At 43.7% G+C, this 21,755-nt stretch overlaps 1 protein-coding gene across 4 annotated transcripts in view; it reads left to right on the forward strand.

Moving 5' to 3' along the window:
- Positions 1-21,755, forward strand: part of ADCY2 (adenylate cyclase 2) — a 451,536-nt gene that overhangs the window by 19,237 nt on the left and 410,544 nt on the right. For all 4 annotated transcript variants that reach the window (XM_007191640.3, XM_057541370.1, XM_057541371.1 and 1 more), the window contains exon 2: positions 457-654. In XM_007191640.3, coding sequence (XP_007191702.1) covers positions 604-654 — 51 coding nt within the window. In that variant the 5' untranslated portion in view covers positions 457-603. The remainder of the gene's footprint in view (positions 1-456; positions 655-21,755) is intronic.

Below are 21,755 nucleotides of genomic sequence, written 5' to 3' on the forward strand. Positions count from 1 at the left end.
CTTCTCCCTTGAGAGCCTGAGATAGTTTTTAGGTTTTTTTTTTAAATAAAACATTTCAAATCCATTTGGAGGCCTTAATTTCCTACAGTTGGGGTATTTCTGATCCTCTGGTGCAGGCAGTGAAGTTGGTTGTCTTATTTTATCTGTACCTTCTGTGTTCTTGCATTCACTTTTGAATGAAATCCATTTCTCCATTTACCAGGGAAAATTTGAATTTGATGCCGTGCCTGTTTTGCATTATTTAAATATCCAATACTGGGTTATTTATATAGAAAAACATGGTTACTTAATAAGAAACTTAAATTTTCACAAGTTCAAACTGTTTTACTTCTGAAATCACTTTTAAAACCTGATATATTTTGACACTGATTAACGTTGATAACATTCTGATAACAAGTCATGGTTACCACAGGTTTTCTAAATTGTACCTTTGCAATATTTTGTTTCTCTCCTTAGGAAGTTGAAGACCACGTGGCATTTTTAATAACAGTTCCAACTGCCCTGGCGATTTTCTTTGCTATCTTCATCCTCGTCTGCATCGAGTCAGTGTTTAAGAAGCTGCTCCGCCTTTTCTCTTTGGTGATATGGATTTGTCTCGTGGCCATGGGCTACTTGTTCATGTGTTTTGGAGGCACCGTCTCTCCCTGGGACCAGGTAAGGTGTTGAAATGCTCTTTGTGTTTGTTTTTCTGTGCTTTGATCTGTAACATACCAAGTTCTGTCAACTTGGCCCTAAACTGTAAACAGGAGACCAATAGCTGAGAAGGAAGTCTTCTGAAACAGCTGTCTCAGGGATGTCCCCATGGTGAAGTCACTCAGCACCCATCTTAACTCCTCAGACCTGCTGGCCGTTGGGGTGCTGCCTGGGCTCACATGGTCACGTGTTTCTTCTGATGGCTAAGTCTGCGTTTACACCTCTCACCACTTGGTCTTGGTAGCTCCGTTCTCCTCTAACCCCTGAGTTTCCCATTATTCTGGAATCCCTCTGGGACTGGAGCCCCACTTTGTGCCTCTAAGTCTCAAAGACTGGTCATTGCCCTTGAACTCTTTCTCAGTGACTGGATCTCCCTTCTTACAGACAGATGGCTGTGATACTGATTTTGTATCAACGTGATAACATCGTAGCAATAGGGAGACCCATAGTTCTTCATGTTGAAACGGGGGAGGCTCTTGACTTAGAAAATGGCTATGTCTGGAGGATGTTAGGTCTTTAGGAGAATGTAGTCTAATGGGCTTTTCCCCGTGTACTGCTGCCACAAGGCTGTAGCCTGCTGACTGCTTGATCAGGTGCTGGGTCGTCCAGGGCGCAGGTGTGGGCTGCAGATGGGGGTGTGCTAGTTGCTAGCTTCAAGTTTGTGATGGAAGCCAAGGGGTTCTGTCACCCTCCAGGGAGAGACGAAACTGAGCACCAGGAGGGCTGTCCCTGAGTTGGTGGGGACTCAAGAGCCCGGGGTAGGAGAGGAACGGGAACCACAGATGGATAGAGGAGAAGTCATTAGGAGGTGAGGACCAGGGAGGGTGAATTGCTGTGGAGGCCAACGGAGAAGAGAGATTCCAGATGGGAACGCACAAAAGGGTTGACGTGCCTGAGCCGAGAGAGCGCTGGGTGAGCCCAAGCATGAGGTTTCCAGAGAATTCTGTCCCATGACCTCAGCCAAACCATCATCCTCTTTGGGCCTCGGTTTCTTCTGCAAAGGAAGAGGCTGGACGAAGTGAACTCAGGTTGGTCCCTCTGGCTCTAACGGGTGCTGTGATGGTGAGCACAGGTGGAAACAGTGCCTTTCCTCTCCTGCAGCTCCCCGAAGAGGCCCCAGTGCTCAGGGAAGCTCCCCTGGCCGTCTCCGCCTCACGCCCCCGTTCAAGCCTCTTGCAGGGCTGGGCACCCCACCCCCACCCCTGCCTCCACGCTCCGGCCAGCTCCTTCCCCACCCCTGCTCCCCCCTTTGTCCTTCACACGCCCTCACCCAGCTGCCATCGACGGCACGCGTGGTCCGAGGTCCCTCCGCCTTCACACCAGTGCACGTGGACAGAAACAAAACCGGTTCAGAGCATCATTTGCTTTCTGTGGTGTGGACCCCGTGGCCTCTCCTAGCACCAGTGCCACCTTGTTTTAACAAACCAGTTTTAGAAGAAGCCTTACTACCTGGAACGGCAGTTTCCTTTTGTTCAGAATTCTCTGAGCTTCCTTTTCCGTGTGAATTACGGAATCAGTGTGTCACGTTCAGTGAAAGCTCTAGTGTTACTTTCACCAACCTGATGGGGCCCCTTCCGAGAGCAGCCTCCCCAGGTGTCCAGCTGCCACCCCACTGGGCCACCCTGCACCTTCTTGTTGCTCTGTAGCACTCGTGATGATCTACAGCACCTCAGAGCACGTGACATACCCCTCTCTTTGTTAATCAACTGTCTCCCCTGCAAGAATATAAACTCCTTCCGGGGTCGGGGGGTGGATTTGACCATCATCGGCTGCTGTGTCTTCGCACCTCTGAGCATTCTCTGCCAGTAGGAGAACCCAGAGCTGCTTGTGCAGTGCTTTCCTTAGTGGATGACTGTAGTTTTTCACTTTCAGATTTGTTGTTGTTGGATTTGTGTGTGCGTGTGTATGCACTTGTTCCGTTTTCACTTATCTGCTGGTTTTATAACATACACCTTGGTTTTATTGCTGCTATCTGCCCGCTTGTACAAGATCTCTCTAAGCATCTTAAACATACCTATCTCACAGTCATTTTGCTTCCGTTTTTTCCAGATCGGTTCCCCAGGTGTTGAGTTGGTTGGCTTAGTTTCTTGGCATCAGCTTTGATGTTGTTGTCTCCGACTTTAAGTTGAACTGGGAGTCTTCACCCCCCGACCCGTGATCCCACCCTAACCCTCATGCCGTCGGGGCCCTGGGCAGAGAGAGCTCCTGTGTGCAGCCTCAGCCCCGTTGATGTGGCAGGTGGCCTGGGCAGGCGTCTAGGAGCACAGCTGTGTGTGCTTGGTGCCCAGAAAAGGCCACAGCGGGGCTCGGCGGTGGCGGCTATTCCTGGCCACTGTTTCTAAGCCGGGGGCTTGGCCAGGGTGCACGCCTCACGCTGGAAGGCTGCTCACACCTCTTGCCGGAAGAGGGGCACTTTGGGCCCTGTGCCTCCCCTGGAACTTGAAATCCTGCCCAGCACTCCCGGCTACTCCTGCCCCTTCAGCAGGGGACTTGAAATGTAGTTATTCTGCCAGATTGACCCCAGGTTTACTCTCTGGCGTCTTTTGGTATCAGCACCACAGATGCAGGCCCCTCACTGAACGCTGACCTTCCAGAAGTGTTAGAATAGGCTCAGTGCGCTTGAGGAAGTGAGCTCAAGGAATGGTTCCCACTAGAAGGTGTTTCCGTGAACAGTATTGTTGTGAGGGGATGCAGGAGACCACCTGCTGCACTGACGGGGACGGTCCACACAGGGCCCCTCGCCGCTGACGCCAAGGGCAAGTTCGGGGGTCCCAAGGCCACCCCGAGGTTTAATCACTTGCTAGAAGGACTCAGAACTCACTGAAAGCTGTAATACTCATGGTTGTGGTCTCTTACAGAGAAAGAATACAGATTAGCATCAGCCAAGGGAAGTGTGCAGGAGAACTGCCAGTTCTAAAGCCTCCATTGTTCCCTCCTGGCTTCAACATGTAGCGCGGTGCATGGGGAATACTGCCTGCCTGCGAGGGTCCGCAGAGCCCTGTGTGTCCGGGGTTTTGACTGGGACTCCTCACGTGCCGCCTGCGTGGCTGTCGGTCTCAGCCTCTCTGTGGACAGAGCTGACACCGCGTGGCCCTGAGCATCCTTCGTGAATCGCATTTGGACGGTCTGCTGGCCAAAGCCCCCAGGCAAACAGAGTCCTGTCAGGCGGGGCATTCCTGGGGCCTGGAGCTCCCCTCCCAGGAGCCCAGGGCAAAGGCAGAGCTGCCTCTGGGTGAGGCTGGTTCTTCCCTGTACAGGTGGGTCGAGTGTAGATCTCGGCCGTCAGCAGCTCCAGTGCAGAACCCAGAATAGAAACGGCCGGCACGGGCGTCATCTGGACAGTGCCACCCCTGTTCTGGGTGCTTCCCTTACACAAACCCATCCAATCCTTGCGTAGCTCCGTGGGGTGGGCGTCATGGTACCCAGGCTTCCCAAGGGGCCCAGGCTTCCACACGGGTGGTACCTTGCTCCCGGCCGGGCTGCAGGTGAGCAGAACAGGAGATTTGAGCTCAGGGCTCTGATTCCAGAGGCCACTGTGGTCCATGATACCATGGTTCTCAAGAGGGAGCAATTTCACCCCCAGGGGACGTTCGTCCCTGTCTGGAAACGTCTTTGATTGTTACAGCCTGGTTGGGGGTCATCTAGTGAGTAGAGGCTGTAGATGCTGCTCTACATGCCACAAACGCCCTGCAATGCACAGGTCAGCAGCATTACCAAGAATTATCCATCCCCGGACGCCTGGAGTGCTGAGTCTGAGAAACTCTGTATTTTGAGGTGCTCGCCCTTGTTGTCTTTTAAATTTAGACCCAGTTCTCAAAGCCTCCGTAAGTGGAATTGTAGAGTTGCCAGGGCACAGCTTAAGAGCGATGGTTCCGTTTTGATCAGGCAAAGATGAGTGATTTCACGGCATGTATCCTGGAGAAAATACCCTCAGGGGAAAGGGTGGCAGGTTTGAGATTGGTCACCAGCGTGGTTTGGAAGGGGTCCCTGGGGAAATAAGGAAAACACGGAAGACGGAACTTCAGTGGCTTTGCCCTCACAGCCCTGACTGCGTGTGGAGGCCTCTCATCTTAATTCAGCTCAAGTCGCCCCCAGCTTGGAGTCCCCTCCTACCCTCTGCCGCCAGCATCCCAACCCAGCTGACATTTGTTCCACACAGCTGCCTCCTGGACAAAAAGTATTTAAAAATGATATTCTGTTGATGGTTCCAAACATTCAGAGGGAAGCCGGGTGGTAAATTGCAGAGTTTGGGGCTCCAGCTGTTACAGTGGCAGCGTCTGCATTTTGCAGGGAAATTCTCTGCCTGCTTCTGGCTCAGGCTGATCTGCTGAAATGCCCTCCGTGTGCTGTGACGAAGTCCCCATTGATCACATGGTAGAGGCGCTGTCGATGCACCTTATCTTCTTTTTCTGAATGTTTGAAAATACTTGAACAATTTTGAACTCGGCAGAGGAGGATTCAAGGTGTCTGCTTCCTCTGTTCTGTTAGGTAAAGGAAAGGGGATAATTTTTATTTCATTTTTTTTAAGACACCAGCGGCACTGTGTCTGGGGCCCACAGTCCCCTCTTCTGCACGTGCCCGGGCCACCACATGACATGACGGTACTTCCTGTCCGAGGGCCTCTGGAGCACAGGGCCTTCCTGATAGGTAAAGTCCTGTTGAAAGAGGCTTAATGGAGGTTGACAAATAGTGTCTCCCAGCTCTGGAGCCCGACGTCTGAAATCAAGATGTGGGCAGGGCCACGCTCCCCCTGAAGGCGCCAGGGCAGGATCCTTCCCTGCCTCTTCCAGCCTCATGTGGCTGCTGGTAACCTTGCGTTCCGTGGATTGTAGACACACCTCTGCAACGTCCGTCATCACGTGGCACTTTTCTCCCCGTGTCTCTTCGCTTCTTATAAGGACACCCATCAGACTGGACTTAGGGAACCCCAATGATTTCTTCTTAACTTGACCATGTTTGCAAAGGCTCTGGTTTTAAGTAAGGTCACATCACAGGTACTGGGAGTTAGGATTTGAACACATCTTCGTGGGGGGGACACCATTCAACTCATGACAGATGTTATTTCACGGGAAGACACTGTTCCCTAAGAGGATGGTCTCCTATTGCAGGAAGCCAGTCCCATCTCGGGGCCTCTGCGGCTCTAATATTTACTTCCCCCTCTTAGATAGCTGACAGCTGCTCTTGATGTCGACCTTCGCTTAAACCACAAATCCACCTTGGGATTAAATGTATGCTGTGGAGGTTTTTGACCCATTTTCAAACTAGTGTCTGGGAATTAGAAACGTTCTTGTGTGTGAATAGCCTGCTGGAATAAACAGAACAGAAAGAGAAAGTAAGCTGGTGATTGATCACATTGCCTTGTAAACAAGCACAGCATCATAAACGAATGTTTGCACATTAGGTTGGTTTACTCTGCCAGTCTGAATAATGAAGGTGCTTCTTTGGGGTTTCTACCTGAGTGACATGATGACACTTTTCTTGCCTGATACAGTTTTGTAATGTCTTTGGTTTACTTAGTGCAGCCTAAACATTTAGGTGATGTTTTAACTTATGACTCTCTATCAAGACAAATCCATTCCATCTCAGCTGAAAACCCCTGACTTAGGTCCTTCCCTCTGAGATGAGAAGACGTTGAGAAGGTGGCAGGGCAGGAAGGCAGTCGCCTACGGTGGCTGATGTTTTAGCCTGTAGCCACTGGGTTGGCCAAGTGAGGACCAGAGAGTGAGTCGTATTTGCATTTGATTCCAGAGTTCTGCTTCCCTTGTATTAAGAGCCCATTGACTAGAGTTAAATAAAAACTTCCATTTCTGACAACCCCATTTCCGCCTTGGCAGGGAGACCAGGCTGCAGTTACTGTATAGATCTGTTAAATTACCAATGTGAAAGGCTAACATTTTGCTCCAGGAAGAAGAGACTTTCTTTGCTCTGTTACCTGAAAGGATGCCAGACATTCACCATGTACCTGTGTGTGTTTTCCTACAAAAACAGGACGTCAGTGTTCAAACATCTTTTTTTAATTGAAAATGGGTGAGAATGAAAGAAAAGCAAGGCCTCTCATAGGTTTTGAAATGACACAGAGTCAGTTTTCAAGTGCAGTCACTTGGAGAGCTATTAAAGAATGTATTTACTGCTGGAAGAACCTAGTAGCACATGAGTGAGAGGAGAAATCCAGCCTGTTCCTAAGTATCCGAGAAAGCCATCTCTGTATGCTTTTGTGCACCAAGGTTAATTTCTTAGGGGACATTTTGGACTTAATATGAAGAAGAATGTATCTGAGAAAAGTTAAAAGTAATATAAAAATTATTTCATTTAACAACAAAGATGTAGGGATTTTCTAAACCCCTCTTTTTTTTTTTTTTTTTAAATAATGGCAAGGAATGTACTGATGAAATGTGAATTTTAAGGAAGTGCAGCACAGCTGGACACAGCCCCAAGTGAAGTTATTTTGAGATCCTCACATATTTCTGGCTGTTGAGCACGGAGGTGGCATTGCTGTATTCTCTCTACCGTTCCTTCCCAGCCGGAGTGTTGTGAAAACCACACAGGCTGTGCAGCGAACTGGGGATTTATCACCACCCTCACCGGGGCTTCCCAGCCCTGGCCTTGCTTGAAGAGACAAGTCTGCTGCTGTTTCTGGAACAATCTCCGTGCTTCCTCTTCTTTTCTCTCCTCCCGTGCTTTTCTTTAGAGGAGCATAAGCCCTGGTACTTAAGATTGGCATCTCCATCAAGCTGTTTTCTGGCAATGGAAGGGATGCGGCCGTTCTCGCCTCTGAGCTTTTGCGGTCCTCCCTCCACCCCACGCCCACATCAACATACATTTTAAAGGCTGGGTGGCCTCGGAGGCATTTTTGTTTGCTGCTCTGTTCCCAGTGTGCAGCACAGTGTCACGTGCATGGGGATCACAACGCAAATACTTGAGGAACTAATTGAACGAGTGCACGCATAACGTATCTGTCTGCCGGTCCCGTCCTCCGCAGTCAGGATAGAAGACCCTTCCGCGGTCCTGGTTCTTCCCTGATCCAGGCACCGTTCAATTACTTTACATACATGCCTTCCTGATCTGTACAACCCTGCGACGTCACTACTATTATTATGTGCAACTTGCAGATGAGAAAACTGAAACCCAGAGAGGTTAAGCAACTTTCCCAAAGTCACACAATTAGGAAGAGAGCCAGAATTTGAACGTGACATTCTGTCACCATGCGTGATCATCACACATCGTCTTCCTCTGTGCCTCGTCATTGGTGACTGGGGGGTGTTTCCTGTGGTGCCTCAGCAAATGACAGATTATTATGTGACGAGGAAGGGGGCACACTGGAGAATTCTGCATTGTTCTGTCTGTTACATGTTGTTTGGAAAAACTTCATGGGGTGGGAGCTGTTGCTTCAGAGATGCCAAAAAATTGATCACATCACTGTTCTGAATTGCTAGTGATTTTCCCAGTTGGAGGTATTTTCATTCATCAGATGAGTCAGTAAGAGAAACGGGACATTTCGGCCCAAGGAACAAATGTCTGTGTGCCCATATTAGTCAGCATTACTGTTTGGAAATCAATGATTGCTTTCATACTGAAATGAACATAACTCCCTTATTAACAGATTCCCTGTAATTACACTTCTTTCTGCTGGTTTTCTCATCTGGGTCTCTCTTAGCATCTGTGTACCAGTAATCAGTCCCTTTCTTCCCTGTAGGAAAAACCCCTTAGGCTCATAGGACCATTTGCTGGGATACTGGCTCTTCCAGTAAGGCACTCGTGTCCTAGGGGGTGGCCACCATCATAAGGAAGCTGGTCCTGTGTGTGCAGCACTCAGGGCCTCTGGGGAAGTCAGTGTGTGGTCAGAAGAAGGAATCATGACAGTAATCTGGAGTTTGTAGTGTTTTCCTGAAAGAGCTGGAACTTTACAAGGGAGGAAAAATGTTCTGTAGGCTTCCAAAACATCTGTTACTAACTCTGTTTAAATGGAGACATTTTTCTTGGTGATTATCTTAGGGCTTCCTGCATCATGTCCCTCGTATTTGCCAAATGATTTGATAAAACGCTGTGTTTGTCATAGAATTCCAGCTACTTTGGCCTTGGATCTTGGATGCTGTTGTTATATCCAAAGAAACATACTTATGGGAACTGGTGAATAATATAACCTGTGATTGTCCTGTTCGGACTGTGTGTGTGAGTGCAGGGGAGCTGCTGACGTGAAGGGGAGTGAATTCTAGACTCCAGACTGGAGCAACAAGTTCTCAGGAAGAAAATACATCCCGAGTTTAAATTGTTTCCTATTAAGAGTTGCTAAGCAACACCTCACTTAGCTTCCCCAGTATTTGGTGTTTCAGATTTCCTTTTCTCAGCAGCCACTAACATCATCCTCGCCCAGCAGTTTCACAGAGTTGAGAAACTAGAGTTTGGAAAGGCAAAGGTGCTGAAATTCTCGGGACAGAAAAACTAGGAAGAGAGAGGAGAGAACTAGAGAGAGAGAGGGAGCTCCGGAGGTTTGTAGAAAGTACCTTGAGTTTCCGCCTGAGCACTGATTCCCACACACAGGGGAGAAACCTACCACAGGCCCGAGGAAGGACCTCTGGGAAAGAGCAAATGGATTAATTCCTGGCACAAGGTCTGGAGAGCAAGCACCAGTGACAGAGAGTTCCTGATGCAAAGGGAATCAGTTCATCAAGAAGACCTAACAGTTCCAAATACTTATATGCCTAATAAGAGAGATGCAAAATAGGTGATGCAAAAACCCATATCTAACTCAGAGACTGAAACACCCTATCTCAATAACAGATGGGACAATAAGAAAGAAAATCAGTAAGGATATAGGAGATTCACAAAGTACTACCAAACAAATTGATCTAATTGATGTTTATAGAACTCTCCAGCCAACAATGCAGAATATGTGTTCTTTTAAACGCACGTGGAACATTTACCAAGAGGGACCATATTCTTTCATTGTTTTTTTTTTAATATCTGTTTTGGAGTATAATTGCTTTACAAAGTTGTATTAGTTTCTGTTGTACAACAAAGTGAATCAGCCAAATGCATACATATATCCCTCTCCCCTCCCACCTCCCCTATTCCACCCCTCTACGTGGGCACAAAGCATCGAGCCGATCTCCCTGTGCTATGCAGCAGCTTCCCACTGGCCATCCATTTTACATTTGGTAGTGTATATATCAGTGCTACTCTCTCACTTCATCCCAGCTTCCCCTTCCCCCTCCCCGTGTCCTCAAGTCCATTCTCTATGTCTTCATCTTTATTCCTGTCCTGCCCCTAGGTTCTTCAGAACCATTTTCTTTTTTTTTTCAATTCCATATATATATGTTAGCATACGGTATTTGTTTTTCTCTTTCTGACTGACTTCACTCTGCATGACGGACTCTCGGTCCATCCACCTCATTACAAATAACTCACTTTCGTTCCTTTTTATGGCTGAGTAATATTCCATTGTATATATGTGACACATCTTCTTTATCCATTCATCTGTTGATGGACATTTAGGTTGGGTCCGTGTCCTGGCTATTGTAAACAGAGCTGCAATGAACATTGTGGTACATGACTCTTTTTGAATTATGGTTTTCTTAAGGTATATGCCCAGTAGTGAGATTGCTGGGTCGTATGGTAGTTATATTTTTAGTTTTTTAAGGAAACTTCATACTGTTTTCCATAGTGGCTGTATCATTTACATTTCCACCAACAGTGCAGGAGGGTAGGGACCACATTCTTGATCCTAAAAGTCTCGCTAAGTTTAAAAAGATTACTTTCGTATAAAGTGCGCTCTCTGGCCATAACGGACTTAAACTTGAAATCAATAACGTAAAGAAGTTTGGAATATCAATCAATATTTGGAAACTAAACAACCCATTTCTAAATAACTCTGAAGGCCAAGAAGAAATTACAAGGGGAATTGGAAAGCATGTTGAACTGAATGAAATGAAAACATGATGGATCACAGTTTGCAGGGTGCACCTAAAACGGCACTTAGAAATTTGTAGCGTCAAATGTTTATAGTACAAAAGAGGAAAGGGCTCAAATCAACAATGTAAGCTTCCAACGTAAGAAACTAGAAAAAGGGGTACAAATTAGAAGAAAGGAAATAAAAAGGAGCAAAAAACAATGAAATTGTAAACAGAAAAACAATAAAGATAATCAGTGAACCCAAAACTGGTCCTTTGAGAAGATCCATAAAATAGGTAAATCTCTAGCAAGACTGATCAGAAATAAAGATAGAAGACAAAATTACCAGTATTAGAAATGTGAGAGGGGCTGTCCCTATAGATCCTACAGACTTTAAAAGGATAAGGAAATATTATGAACAGCTTTATGCCAATAAATTCCACAGTCTAGATGAAATGGACAAATTCCTTGGAGAGCAAACTAGCAAAGCTCATTCAAGAAGAAATAGATAACTTGAATTGCCCTATATGTATGAAATAATCTGAATATGTTGTCAAATATCTTCCTACAAAGAAAATTCCAGGCCCAAATGCCTTCTCTGCTGAGTTCTACCAAAATTTAAGGAGGAAATAATCCCAATACTATTCAAGTTCTGCAAGATAGAAGAAGGAAAATATTTCAACTCATGTCATGAGGCCAGGATTACTCTGATACCAAAGCCAAAGACGTTACAAGGAGAGAAAACTACAGATCAATCTCTCTCGAACATAGATGCAAAAATTCTTTAAAAAATTTTAGTAAATTTAATCCAGCAAAACAATGGAATTTATATCAAGAATGCAAAGTTGGTTTAACATTCAAAAATCAATTCATGTGATTTACCACATTAACAGATCATTTCAGTAATTGCAGTGCCTGCCATCGTTTTGGTAGATAAAGGGGAGACATTTGACAAAATTCAACATCTACTCATGATAGCATCTCTCAGCAATCTGGGAATAGAAAACAACTTCCTCAAACCAATAAAGGGCAACTGAATAAAAAATATAGCATTGGGACTTCCCTGGTGGTGCAGTGGTTAAGAATCCGCCTGCCAATGCAGGGGTCACGGGTTCAAGCCCCGGTCCGGGAAGACCCCACATGCCATGGAGCAACTAAGCCCATGCGCCACAACTACTGAGCCCACGTGCCACACTTCTGAGCCCACGTGCTACAACTACTGAAACCCGCATGCCTAGACCCCATGCTCTGCCACAAGAGAAGCCACCGCAATGAGAAGGCCGCACACCACAACGAAGAGTAGCCCCTGCTCACCGCAGCTAGAGAAAGCCCGTGTGCAGCAATGCAGCCAAAAATAAATAAATAAATTTATAAAATAATAAAGAAACCAGTGTAGCATCATACTTAATTGGGAAGCACTGAATGATGTTACCTGTGATCTGGATAAGGTAAGGAGAAGAATCAAAAGACATAGAGACTAGAACATAAGAAGTTAGGCTGGCTTTATCTGTCTGTGTGTGCACTGTCCATTATATTAAAAATCCTATGGAACCTAAAAAATGCTGCTAGGACTAGTAAGTGGGTTTAGTGAGGATGCAGTTTACAAGGTTGAGATAAAATAAACTGTATTCCTATATATTAGAATCTTCCAACCATAAATTGAAAAAAATATCACTTAATATAGCATCAAAATGTAAAATACTTAGGAGTATATTTGAATAAACGTGTATAATTCTTCTACACAGAAAACTATAAGACATTGTTGACAGAAATTAATGAAATAAGTAACTGGAGAGATAGACTCTGTTCATGGATCCAAAGACTCAATGTTGTTAAGCTGTCAATTCTCCCCCAATTCGTTCTGTACAGGCAATGCACTCTCAACAAGCTGTTTATAGAGAGTAGCAAGCAGATTCTAAGATATGTGTGCACATGCAAAATACCTAGAAGAGCTAAAACAAATTTGAAAAAGCAGAACATAGAGATTTTACTCTACTGGATTTCAGGATTTATTATAAAACTCCATAATCAACCTAGTATAGTACTGGTGTGAAAATAGACATTTAGGCCAATGGAATACAATAGACTGTCCAGAAATAGTCCCACATATATATGGTCAATTTAGTTTTGACTATGTTCCAAGCCAATTTAATGGGGGAAAAGTATAAGCTTTTCAACAATAGCTGTTGAAAAAATTAGTCTTGTGCAAAAAATAAACTTCCATTCATATATATGTGCATATATATATATATAAAATGTATACAAAAATGAACTCAAAATGGATCATAGATTTAAAAGTTAGTCCTCAAACTATTAAACTTCTAGAAGAAAACATGAGGACCATGAGAAAAGATCTTGGTACCCTTGGCTTAGAAAGCTGTTTGTTAAATAGAATACGCCACAAATTGTCAACTGTTAAAGAAAAAGCCCTTATCCATAGGATTTGATCAAATTGTAAAAACTCTTCCTACTCAAAGGCACTTTTATGAAAGTGAAAATGCAAGCCACGGACTGGGAACAATAGTTAAAAAATATATATCTGGCAAAGCACTTGTACTTAGAATGTCGAACAGACTCTTACAACTGAATTATACCTCAGTACAGGTGTATAATTAGTGAATGAGGTTTTGTAGTGCACAAAGAATTTTCATACTCCATTCCAAATTATTGATACAATATCCTCAAATGGGAGGTAGGATTCCTATTTTAAACATGAAACCCCCCCCCCCCCCAAAAACCTGAGATACAAAAAGAGGCTTTGTGACTCTCCAAAAACATGTAGCAGGTGGAAGGCTGGAACCCACTATGTCTTTCTTCCTTCCATTCAGGTGAGCCGACTCACCCACTCTTGGCTGTGTCCCCCTGATGCCTTTATAGTGGCTGAAAGAAAGGAGGGGTCTTTAAGGAGAACAAAGATACCGAGATGTTCTAAGAGAATGGCAAGATTTCCATTTTTTTTAAAAAAATTAATTTATTTATTTTTGGCTGTGTTGGGTCTTCGTTTCTGTGCGAGGGCTTTCTCTAGTTGTGGCAAGTGGGGGCCACTCTTCATCGCGGTGCGCGGGCCTCTCACTATCGCGGCCTCTCTTGTTGCGGAGCACAGGCTCCAGACGCGCAGGCTCAGTAGTTGTGGCTCACGGGCCCAGTTGCTCCGCGGCATGTGGGATCTTCCCAGACCAGGGCTCGAACCCGTGTCCCCTGCATTGGCAGGCGGACTCTCAACCACTGCGCCACCAGGGAAGCCCAAGATTTCCATTTTTATCATGTCTGAAAAGGAGATGATTCCTTGAGCAAAGATTTCTTACCTATTCAATTTTTTTAAAGATTGGGCAGTCAGTTGCTGAGTCGTGTGAAATTCAATCTCTGCTCAGCCTGTTTTTAAAAGAATTTTTTTTCATTGAACATGGTACACGTATAAAATGTGTAAGTCACCAATCTGTATTTTCTTTAATGCTCTTAATATGAAAAAAATACTTTTATTACTGTTTTACCTCCTGCTGGGGGATGTAACTAAAGAACCAAATATTCTAAGATGTGTAACACAGATGCGTTAGGCTAAAAATTGTGAAGCAAAGAAATAACTTTTTTTGGTAGACAGATGAACCAAAGTTCTTAAAGAAGGGAAATAAATGGGGAGTTATTATAACAAAATAAAAAATTAACTTTATCATATTGGCCCAGATACAGATAAATACACCAAGGGAAAGGAAGGGAGAACTCAGAAAGAGACCTGTCTTTTATGGCAGAGATGAAATTAAAACTAGCAAGGGTGGGATGAACTATTCAGTAAGTGAAAAAAGGAATACATGAAATAAAGGAACAAAAGAAAGAAATAGATTTTTCTTACGAAAAGAATCAAATTCCTACTTTATTCCATATAAAAATACGAATTCTAGCTGGATTAAAATCTAAATGAGGAAAGCAAACCATTAAGGTTTTCACAGAAATGTAGCGGGAAATCTCTTTATAACATCAATGTAGGGAAGGGTTTCTTAAATAAGGCATGAAGAGAAAAAACTTTTTTTTTAATTATGAAAGAAAATTGATGGAGAAATATAAAAGGAAAGACCCATTCCAATTATTTTTATTTCTTTGTAGATACTCAAGAAACAGCCTTACATGTGTGACCAAGGAGGCATGTAGATGAATTGGTTGGGAACTGGATAAATCAATTACAGTACTTTATTCAATAAAATACTAAATAAGACTCAAATGAATACATAGATCTACATGTATCAATACTGAGAAATCTTGGAAGCATAGTGCTGAGTAGAAAAGTTGCAGAATGATGCTAATTTTATGTATAGTTATACTTTGAATACTTACAGATGCAAGTATTCAAAAAATAAAAAAACATGAATGAGAAGAATAATGTACTGATTTCCCCCTCTTGGTTTTTTGTGGGGAAGGAGAGGAGATAATGTGAAGAGGAGACTTTAGCTGTAACTTCCTCAGTGTGTGTGTGTGTGTATGTGTTAAATATACATATACATATATATGAAAAAATAGGATTGAAGGCTACTATGACATAACGTTCAGTGTATGAGGTGTGTTTACGGGAGGCTGTCATATGACGTGTATTTTTAAGAATTCTGGTTTTAGTGGTTTTAGTGTTTCACATTTCAGAGTAAAATTAAAAAGATAAAAAGAACATCTGTTGTACTGAATATGACTTTGCCTTTGACCTGCATTTGCCATTCTGGATCGTGGGTCCCAGCCCAGCTTTTAGAATCTGACTCCGTTCGTCATCAGCCTGTGAGCCCCTGCTGAGGGCGACTGTCTCTCCTGCTGCTTCCCGTTCCTCAGCCTCTGGGGTGTGATTGTTGTTCACCATGGTGAAAAAAAATAACCCTCCTTTTTTACCTAAATGTGTGTTATTACTAGTTTTAATAAAGCATGTTCTATTTTTCAAACTTTAAGAATATTGTTTAACACTCTACCAGTGACAGGGAATGTAATACTGAACGATGGTAAGATATGGTCACCGGGATCCATATTTAACAATGAATGAAAATCCAATCAAAATGTCCAAAGAACATAACCACTTAAAAGAAATAGCTAAATGGTGATATCATCACATTTTCATGGAATAAATACTTGGGGGATTAATTAATGGCCATAATCCTTAAATCCTATAAAGTAATTGTTATTACAATTAAATGTTAATTGTTTTCCTTGGTTTCCAACTATTCCAAAAAAAAAAAGAAAAAACCCAAAACTGTTGACAAAATATTTGAGAATGAAGGATTGAAATTAAGGCATCTTTATCTTTGAACTTTACATATGTGTGCTGTTGAGTATGACACAGATGTATTTTTGACAATTTTTTTCTGTTGACCCATGATAATAACAATTAACACATTAGCATGGAAGAATTAAATGAAATAATTGTACTATATTGATTCAGATCCTGCCACTCTCTTCCTTCAGTTACCTTCTGCATGTCTTCTTTTTTTTTTTTATGATTTGAAACTTTGTATTTAAGGAAAAACACTAATTTTCCAACAAAATGCTAATACTTTTAAACTATGGCACTTAAATTTATTCATAGTCATCAGAAAACTTCAGAATTTCTAGAGATATAAAACAAAAACCTGACAACTTCATTAAATATGCTAGGAAAAACATGTACCCAAGTCATCCAATGGACTCTTCTTTCTCAAGTTCTGGGGGTCAATGCATATGGATTTTGGATTCGTGTTTCCTACTACTTTGTAGATGGTACTAGCTTATTTTTAAACATAAACACTGGACAAAACAGAGAAGAGGGGAACATGAAAGAGGTAAGGAACCAGCAGAATTAGCAATCCATAAAGAAAAAAGAATGGGCAATTCTTGTAACACATACGGATTAAATGGGTAGTGGCAAGAGGTTAAGGAATGGTGCTGAGGATTGACAGAGCCTTACGATAAAGGGAAGAATACATTCTATAAGTTATCAGCACAGTATGCGATATATTTTATCAAGCTCTGAATTTGAGATATTTTAAACTTCTGATTTTTCTTTATCAAAGTTCCATTTAGCAGGATACATTTTCCCCTCTCAAAAACTAATTTTCTCATTTGCTAAATGCAATAGTCCTTTAGAACTCTGTACAGAGACTTGTTTCATGAAACAAGGGAGGGAGATGCCTCAATATTCTTTAGTGGTTGCTGCTTCTCTCAACACTACCTTTTTCTCTACCTTTGACTATTTTTAATTTTTTTTGCATGTCTTTTTTTAAGGTATGTGCTAGGGCTTAACTGCAGACACACTCAGTGTGCTGATCACAAAAACTCGGCCAACATCTAATGCTTTGCATTCTAAGTCAACTTCTCGCTCCATACGTCTTTGAAGAAGATGAAACTCAGCATCTAGATACTTCTTTTTTATTGGAAATGCAGAGACACCAAGGCTAAGTGGGGGACATATGGATGGTCCGTACTCTTAGGATGTGGGCACAAACCCCAAGAGCTGTCTTAGAAACTGAAAGCAGAAACAGGCCTTTACAGTCTGGAGGGCATCTTTCTGTTGCCCTCTGGTGCGACCTCTGTCTAAGCCATCATCTTGGGTATTTGTGAGTGTCACAGGGCAGAGAGCACAGAGACTCTAGACCTCACGGGATGGAGGTTAGGGGTCCTACAAAGCTGTGTCCCACATACTGTGATTATAGACAGCCGTCTGTTTCAGCCAAGATTTCTTTGGTGTCTGTCCTGTTAAAGGACTGCTTGGGGCCAGGATCTCTTTTGTAGATCCTTTATAGGATGCTCCTATAAAGCATGCATCCTATAGCTTCACAGGATGATCTGATTGTGGGGGATTAATCCACATTCACCCAGAATGCCAACTTATGGTTTTATTGCTGTTTAGAGAGTGCTCCTGTCTGCTAACCAAAAATACCTTCTTTCTGGTGTTAGGTTACCTGGGAAACCTATTCAGTTGGGTGTGTGTTGAAGATCAGATCAGAACAAAGTGGGTCATGAGCTTTCCTTGGGTATTTTATTCAGGCTGAGATGGTCTGAGTAGGAGCACGGTTGCACAATGAGGTCATTGTTTTTGGCAGGTGATGTTGGGCAAAAGTCTTGGGCTGTGTTGCATGGAGCTCCTCCAGGATCAGTTTCAATGTTCTGCCAGTACTCTCAAGTGAACCGACTTAAGGTCTCCTATAGATAGAAAGTGTGACCCAGGGAAGAGGATGAATATTTTTGGAATATGAGCATTATTTTCCTCCACTGGAGGAAAACCTAGGTTTGGTTTTGGCTGATGTCTTCTCTTCTGGATTCTGCTTCACTCATCATTTAACCAACATCCCAATGTGGGAACCTGTCCTTTGGCCATCTGACATCATGGGAATCTCCAGCAGGACCTGGAGTCTGTGTCCATCAGGGCATAAGACCAGCCATTTCTAAGCTCTGGAAACACTATTACTGCATATGAGCTGTTACTTAACTAAATAAATACACTTCTCCTTAAGAGTTCAGAAAGATTTCTAATTAATTCCAATTGAAAAACAGGGGCCCTAGGAGTAGCTAGAGGCTGTGTTGACAGCTGAGAGAACAGCTAAGGTCTCTGTCTCACTTTGGGTATCGGCTGTTGTGGCTGTGTGGTCAGCAGTGGGGCCCCTGGTGGGCCCCAAAATGTGGCTCTGGCCTCACTGGTAACCCTGAGATGTTTCTACCCAACAGCACCCAACAGCAGAGACTCCAGTACTTATCACTGTTAGAAATGGATACTCTCCTGAGGTTGGCAGGTATTTTTTCCCCCAGCAATAATGAAGTGGCTTAGTAATGATGGATTTCTATAGATAAAGGCCAATGTTAAAATTTTAGAAGCCCTTGGAAATCTCAACATTCTTACCTTGGTTTCTGAGCAGAGTCAGCATGGAATAGAAATGCAGATGATCCCCATTATTTGCAGCATCCAGTTTTGCAAATTTGCCTACTTGCTAAAATGCATTTATAACCCCAAAGTCGATAGTTGAGGCCATTTGTGGACATGTGCAGAGCAGCAAACAATCTGAGTTGCCCCATGTGAATGTTCTCAGCTGAGCTGGAACAAGGCATCACTCTGCCTTGTGGTTTCAGCTCACACTGTTAGCAAGCGTCCTTTTCGTGATTTACTTAGTGCCGTGTGTATATATATATATATATATATATATATATATATTTTTTTTTTTTTTTTTTTGTATTTTCATGCTTTGTGTTGATGATTTCACTGCTTAAAATGGCCTCCAAGCACCTTGCTGAAGTTTTGTCTGGTGTTCCTGAATGCAAGAAGGTTGTGATGTGCCTTCTGGAGAAAATATGTGTTAGATAAGCCAGAGATGCTGGCTGTGAGTTCAGTGTTAACAAATCAACAATGTATAGAAAATAAGGTGCCTTTAACAAAAACACAATAAAACAAGGTTATGTATTGATTGGTTAAGGAAAATGCTGTGACCAGGGCCCCACAGGAGCCTCGCCCCATATTTAATGGTTCAGTACTCACTAATTCAGTGTTCATGGTGATGGTATAGCCATAACTACAGAGATTAAGGAGAATGGACCACCTTACCTTGGGAGGGCGAATCACAACATTGTCAGTGTAATAGCCCACGGAGATGGCAATGGAACTACTGGTTTCAAATTTCTGTCCTTCCCATCACCTTTTCCATTTTCATACGTGATGTATTGAAATAACGTGCCTTGGCCTTGATATTTCTGTGAGTTGTATTTTGGCCTCACTCATTTTCAGCTCATTGTTGCAATATTGTGAAGTGATGATAGCTTTAGAAAACTGGAAAAACAGGTTCATATGAAGGGTTGAGGGGTTCCAGGATTAACATTTGGGAACAAAGGTCCTTCGGTCAGAGTGTCCTTGATGAGTGATCCCTGCTGTCGGCGGTGACACCTTCAGCAGCTGGAGTGTTTGGCAGCCGATCTGACCGCAGGTACCTGATGGGGTGAGGCTCCAGCCCAGAGCTCTCCTGGGCTCCTGAGAGACAGCCGTGTGACGGAACACAAGGGCGGTGTGGTGGGCATGCTCCTGTGATGCGGAGGGCTCTGCACCCAGATCAAACATGGCCACTTCCTCAGCGAGTGTCCTGGGACATCCTTTGGCATCAGGCTGTTAGTTATTTCAGAGCCTCTGTGCCTTCGGGAGGGGCTGTTCCTGTCCCTTGAGTGGCATTTAGGCAGGAAAGAGACACTCTAAAGGCCATTAGGATCAGGCGCAGCCCCACTTCGTAGGTTCCAGCGGTGGGACTGGTGCTGACTTACACCCCACAGACGGCTGCAAGGACTCAGGCCAGGAGCATCAGAACAATGTATTAGGACAGGATTTTTAAGAAACGCTGATGTTCCATAGCAGCCCAAGGCAGGTCCTGAGGGACTGGCTTAGGGGTGCTCAGACATCCCCAGAATCTCCATCAACCCCCTCAAGCCACCATGGCACTTAGTTAAGGGATGCAGTTGCTGTGGAAACCCAGCTTCAAGACTTGTCCTGCAGCCTCCCTTCTGCGGAGGACAGATGGGGTTCCATGGCCCCAGGTGTTAACGCCGCTGCAGTGAGGGCTGTGGAGTGGTGGGCAGGAGCCTGAGCCTGCCAGTCACATGACAGAGTTACTTGCAGTGTCATTTTGTACAAGTTACGAGCTCTTGATCAAGGGAATTAACTTGTCCAGGCCTCAGTTTCTCCATCTGTAAAATCACAATCATATTAGCAGCGGCTCAGAGGGCCATGGGAAAGGGTAGCAAGGATAATTCTTAGCACGGTGCCTGGCATCTAGTGATAGGTGCTCGGTAAATGCTAGTTAGTGTGATAAGCCTTCGCATACTCTGGGGTATCTTTTAATGACTCTGCATGTGATGTAGCCCCTTTATTCAACGGGCAAATAATAGAAATGTGACACCATATGGGAGTTTGGAGCCCAAGAGAAAGGTTAGTTTCAAAGTAGAGGTGAGAATTTAGTTTCTAAAAAAAACTAAAAATAGAACTGCCATATAACCCAGCAAATCCACTCCTGGGTATATATCTGAAAAAAACAAAAACACTAATTTAAAAAGATACTTGCACCCCTGTGTTCATAGCAGCGTTATTTGCAGTTGCCAGTTATGGAAGCAACCTATGTGTCCACCAACAGATGAATGGATAAAGAAGATATGGTACCTATATACAATGGAATACTACTAAACCATAAAAAAGAACAAAAGTTTGCCATTTGGACCAACATGGATGGACGTGGAGGGCATTATGCTAAGTGGAATAAGTCAGACAGAGAAAGACAAATACTGTATGATATCACTTATATGCGGAATCTAAAACATAGAATAAACTAGTGAATATAACAGAAAAGAAGCAGACTCACAGATGTAGAGAACAAACTAGTGGTTACCAGTGGGGAGGGGGGAGGGGCAATATAGAGGTTATATTTTATAGCTATAGAATTATAGTTAAATCTAGGGGTTGGGAGGCATGAACTATTAGGGGTAAGACAGGCTCAAGGACGTATTGTACAATACAGGGAATATAGTCAATATTTTGTAGTAACTGTAAATGGACCTTTAAAAATTGTATAAAAGTAAAAAATTAAAAACAAAGTAGAGATGAGAGCGTGACTGTGGCAGAACTCAGAGCTGTGTGACAGGACAGGTGAGAGGTAAAAAGAGCAGCACAGAAGGTGACCACATCACAGGAGCGGCCAGAGAAATGAGAGAAGTCTCCGACCATCATGAGGTTGTAGAGCCGTGCAGGTCACAGATGGAGAGGCTGTGGACAGATATCAACAAGTGTAGGGACTGAAAGTTTGCTGAACAACCCCCCAGTAACACAGGATGGTTAAGTTCCTGAGACCCGCTATGCAATACGGTGCCTACAGATAACAACACTGTATGATGCACTTCAAAGTGCATAAAGAGGGTGGGTCTGGGGTTAAGTGTTCTGACCACAAAAGGAGGGGTGCAGGAGGAAACGCTTGGAGGTGAGGAAGATGTGTTATTACCTTGATCGTGGTGATGGTTTCATGGGTGTATGCATCTCCCCAGACTCATTAAATTGTATACCTTAAATATTTATATCCAGCAGTGTGCTGGCAAACCAGCTGTCAGGAACTGTTTGTTCATAGTTTCGCCCATTTCGATATTAGAACGTTCTCTATTTTGAGGAGTCCTTTGCTTATTGGGGATATTAGTGATTTGCCTTTGATATAAGTTGCAAA

This window comes from Balaenoptera acutorostrata, chromosome 2 (assembly GCF_949987535.1).
Source record: "Balaenoptera acutorostrata chromosome 2, mBalAcu1.1, whole genome shotgun sequence".
Classification (NCBI taxonomy): domain Eukaryota; kingdom Metazoa; phylum Chordata; class Mammalia; order Artiodactyla; family Balaenopteridae; genus Balaenoptera; species Balaenoptera acutorostrata.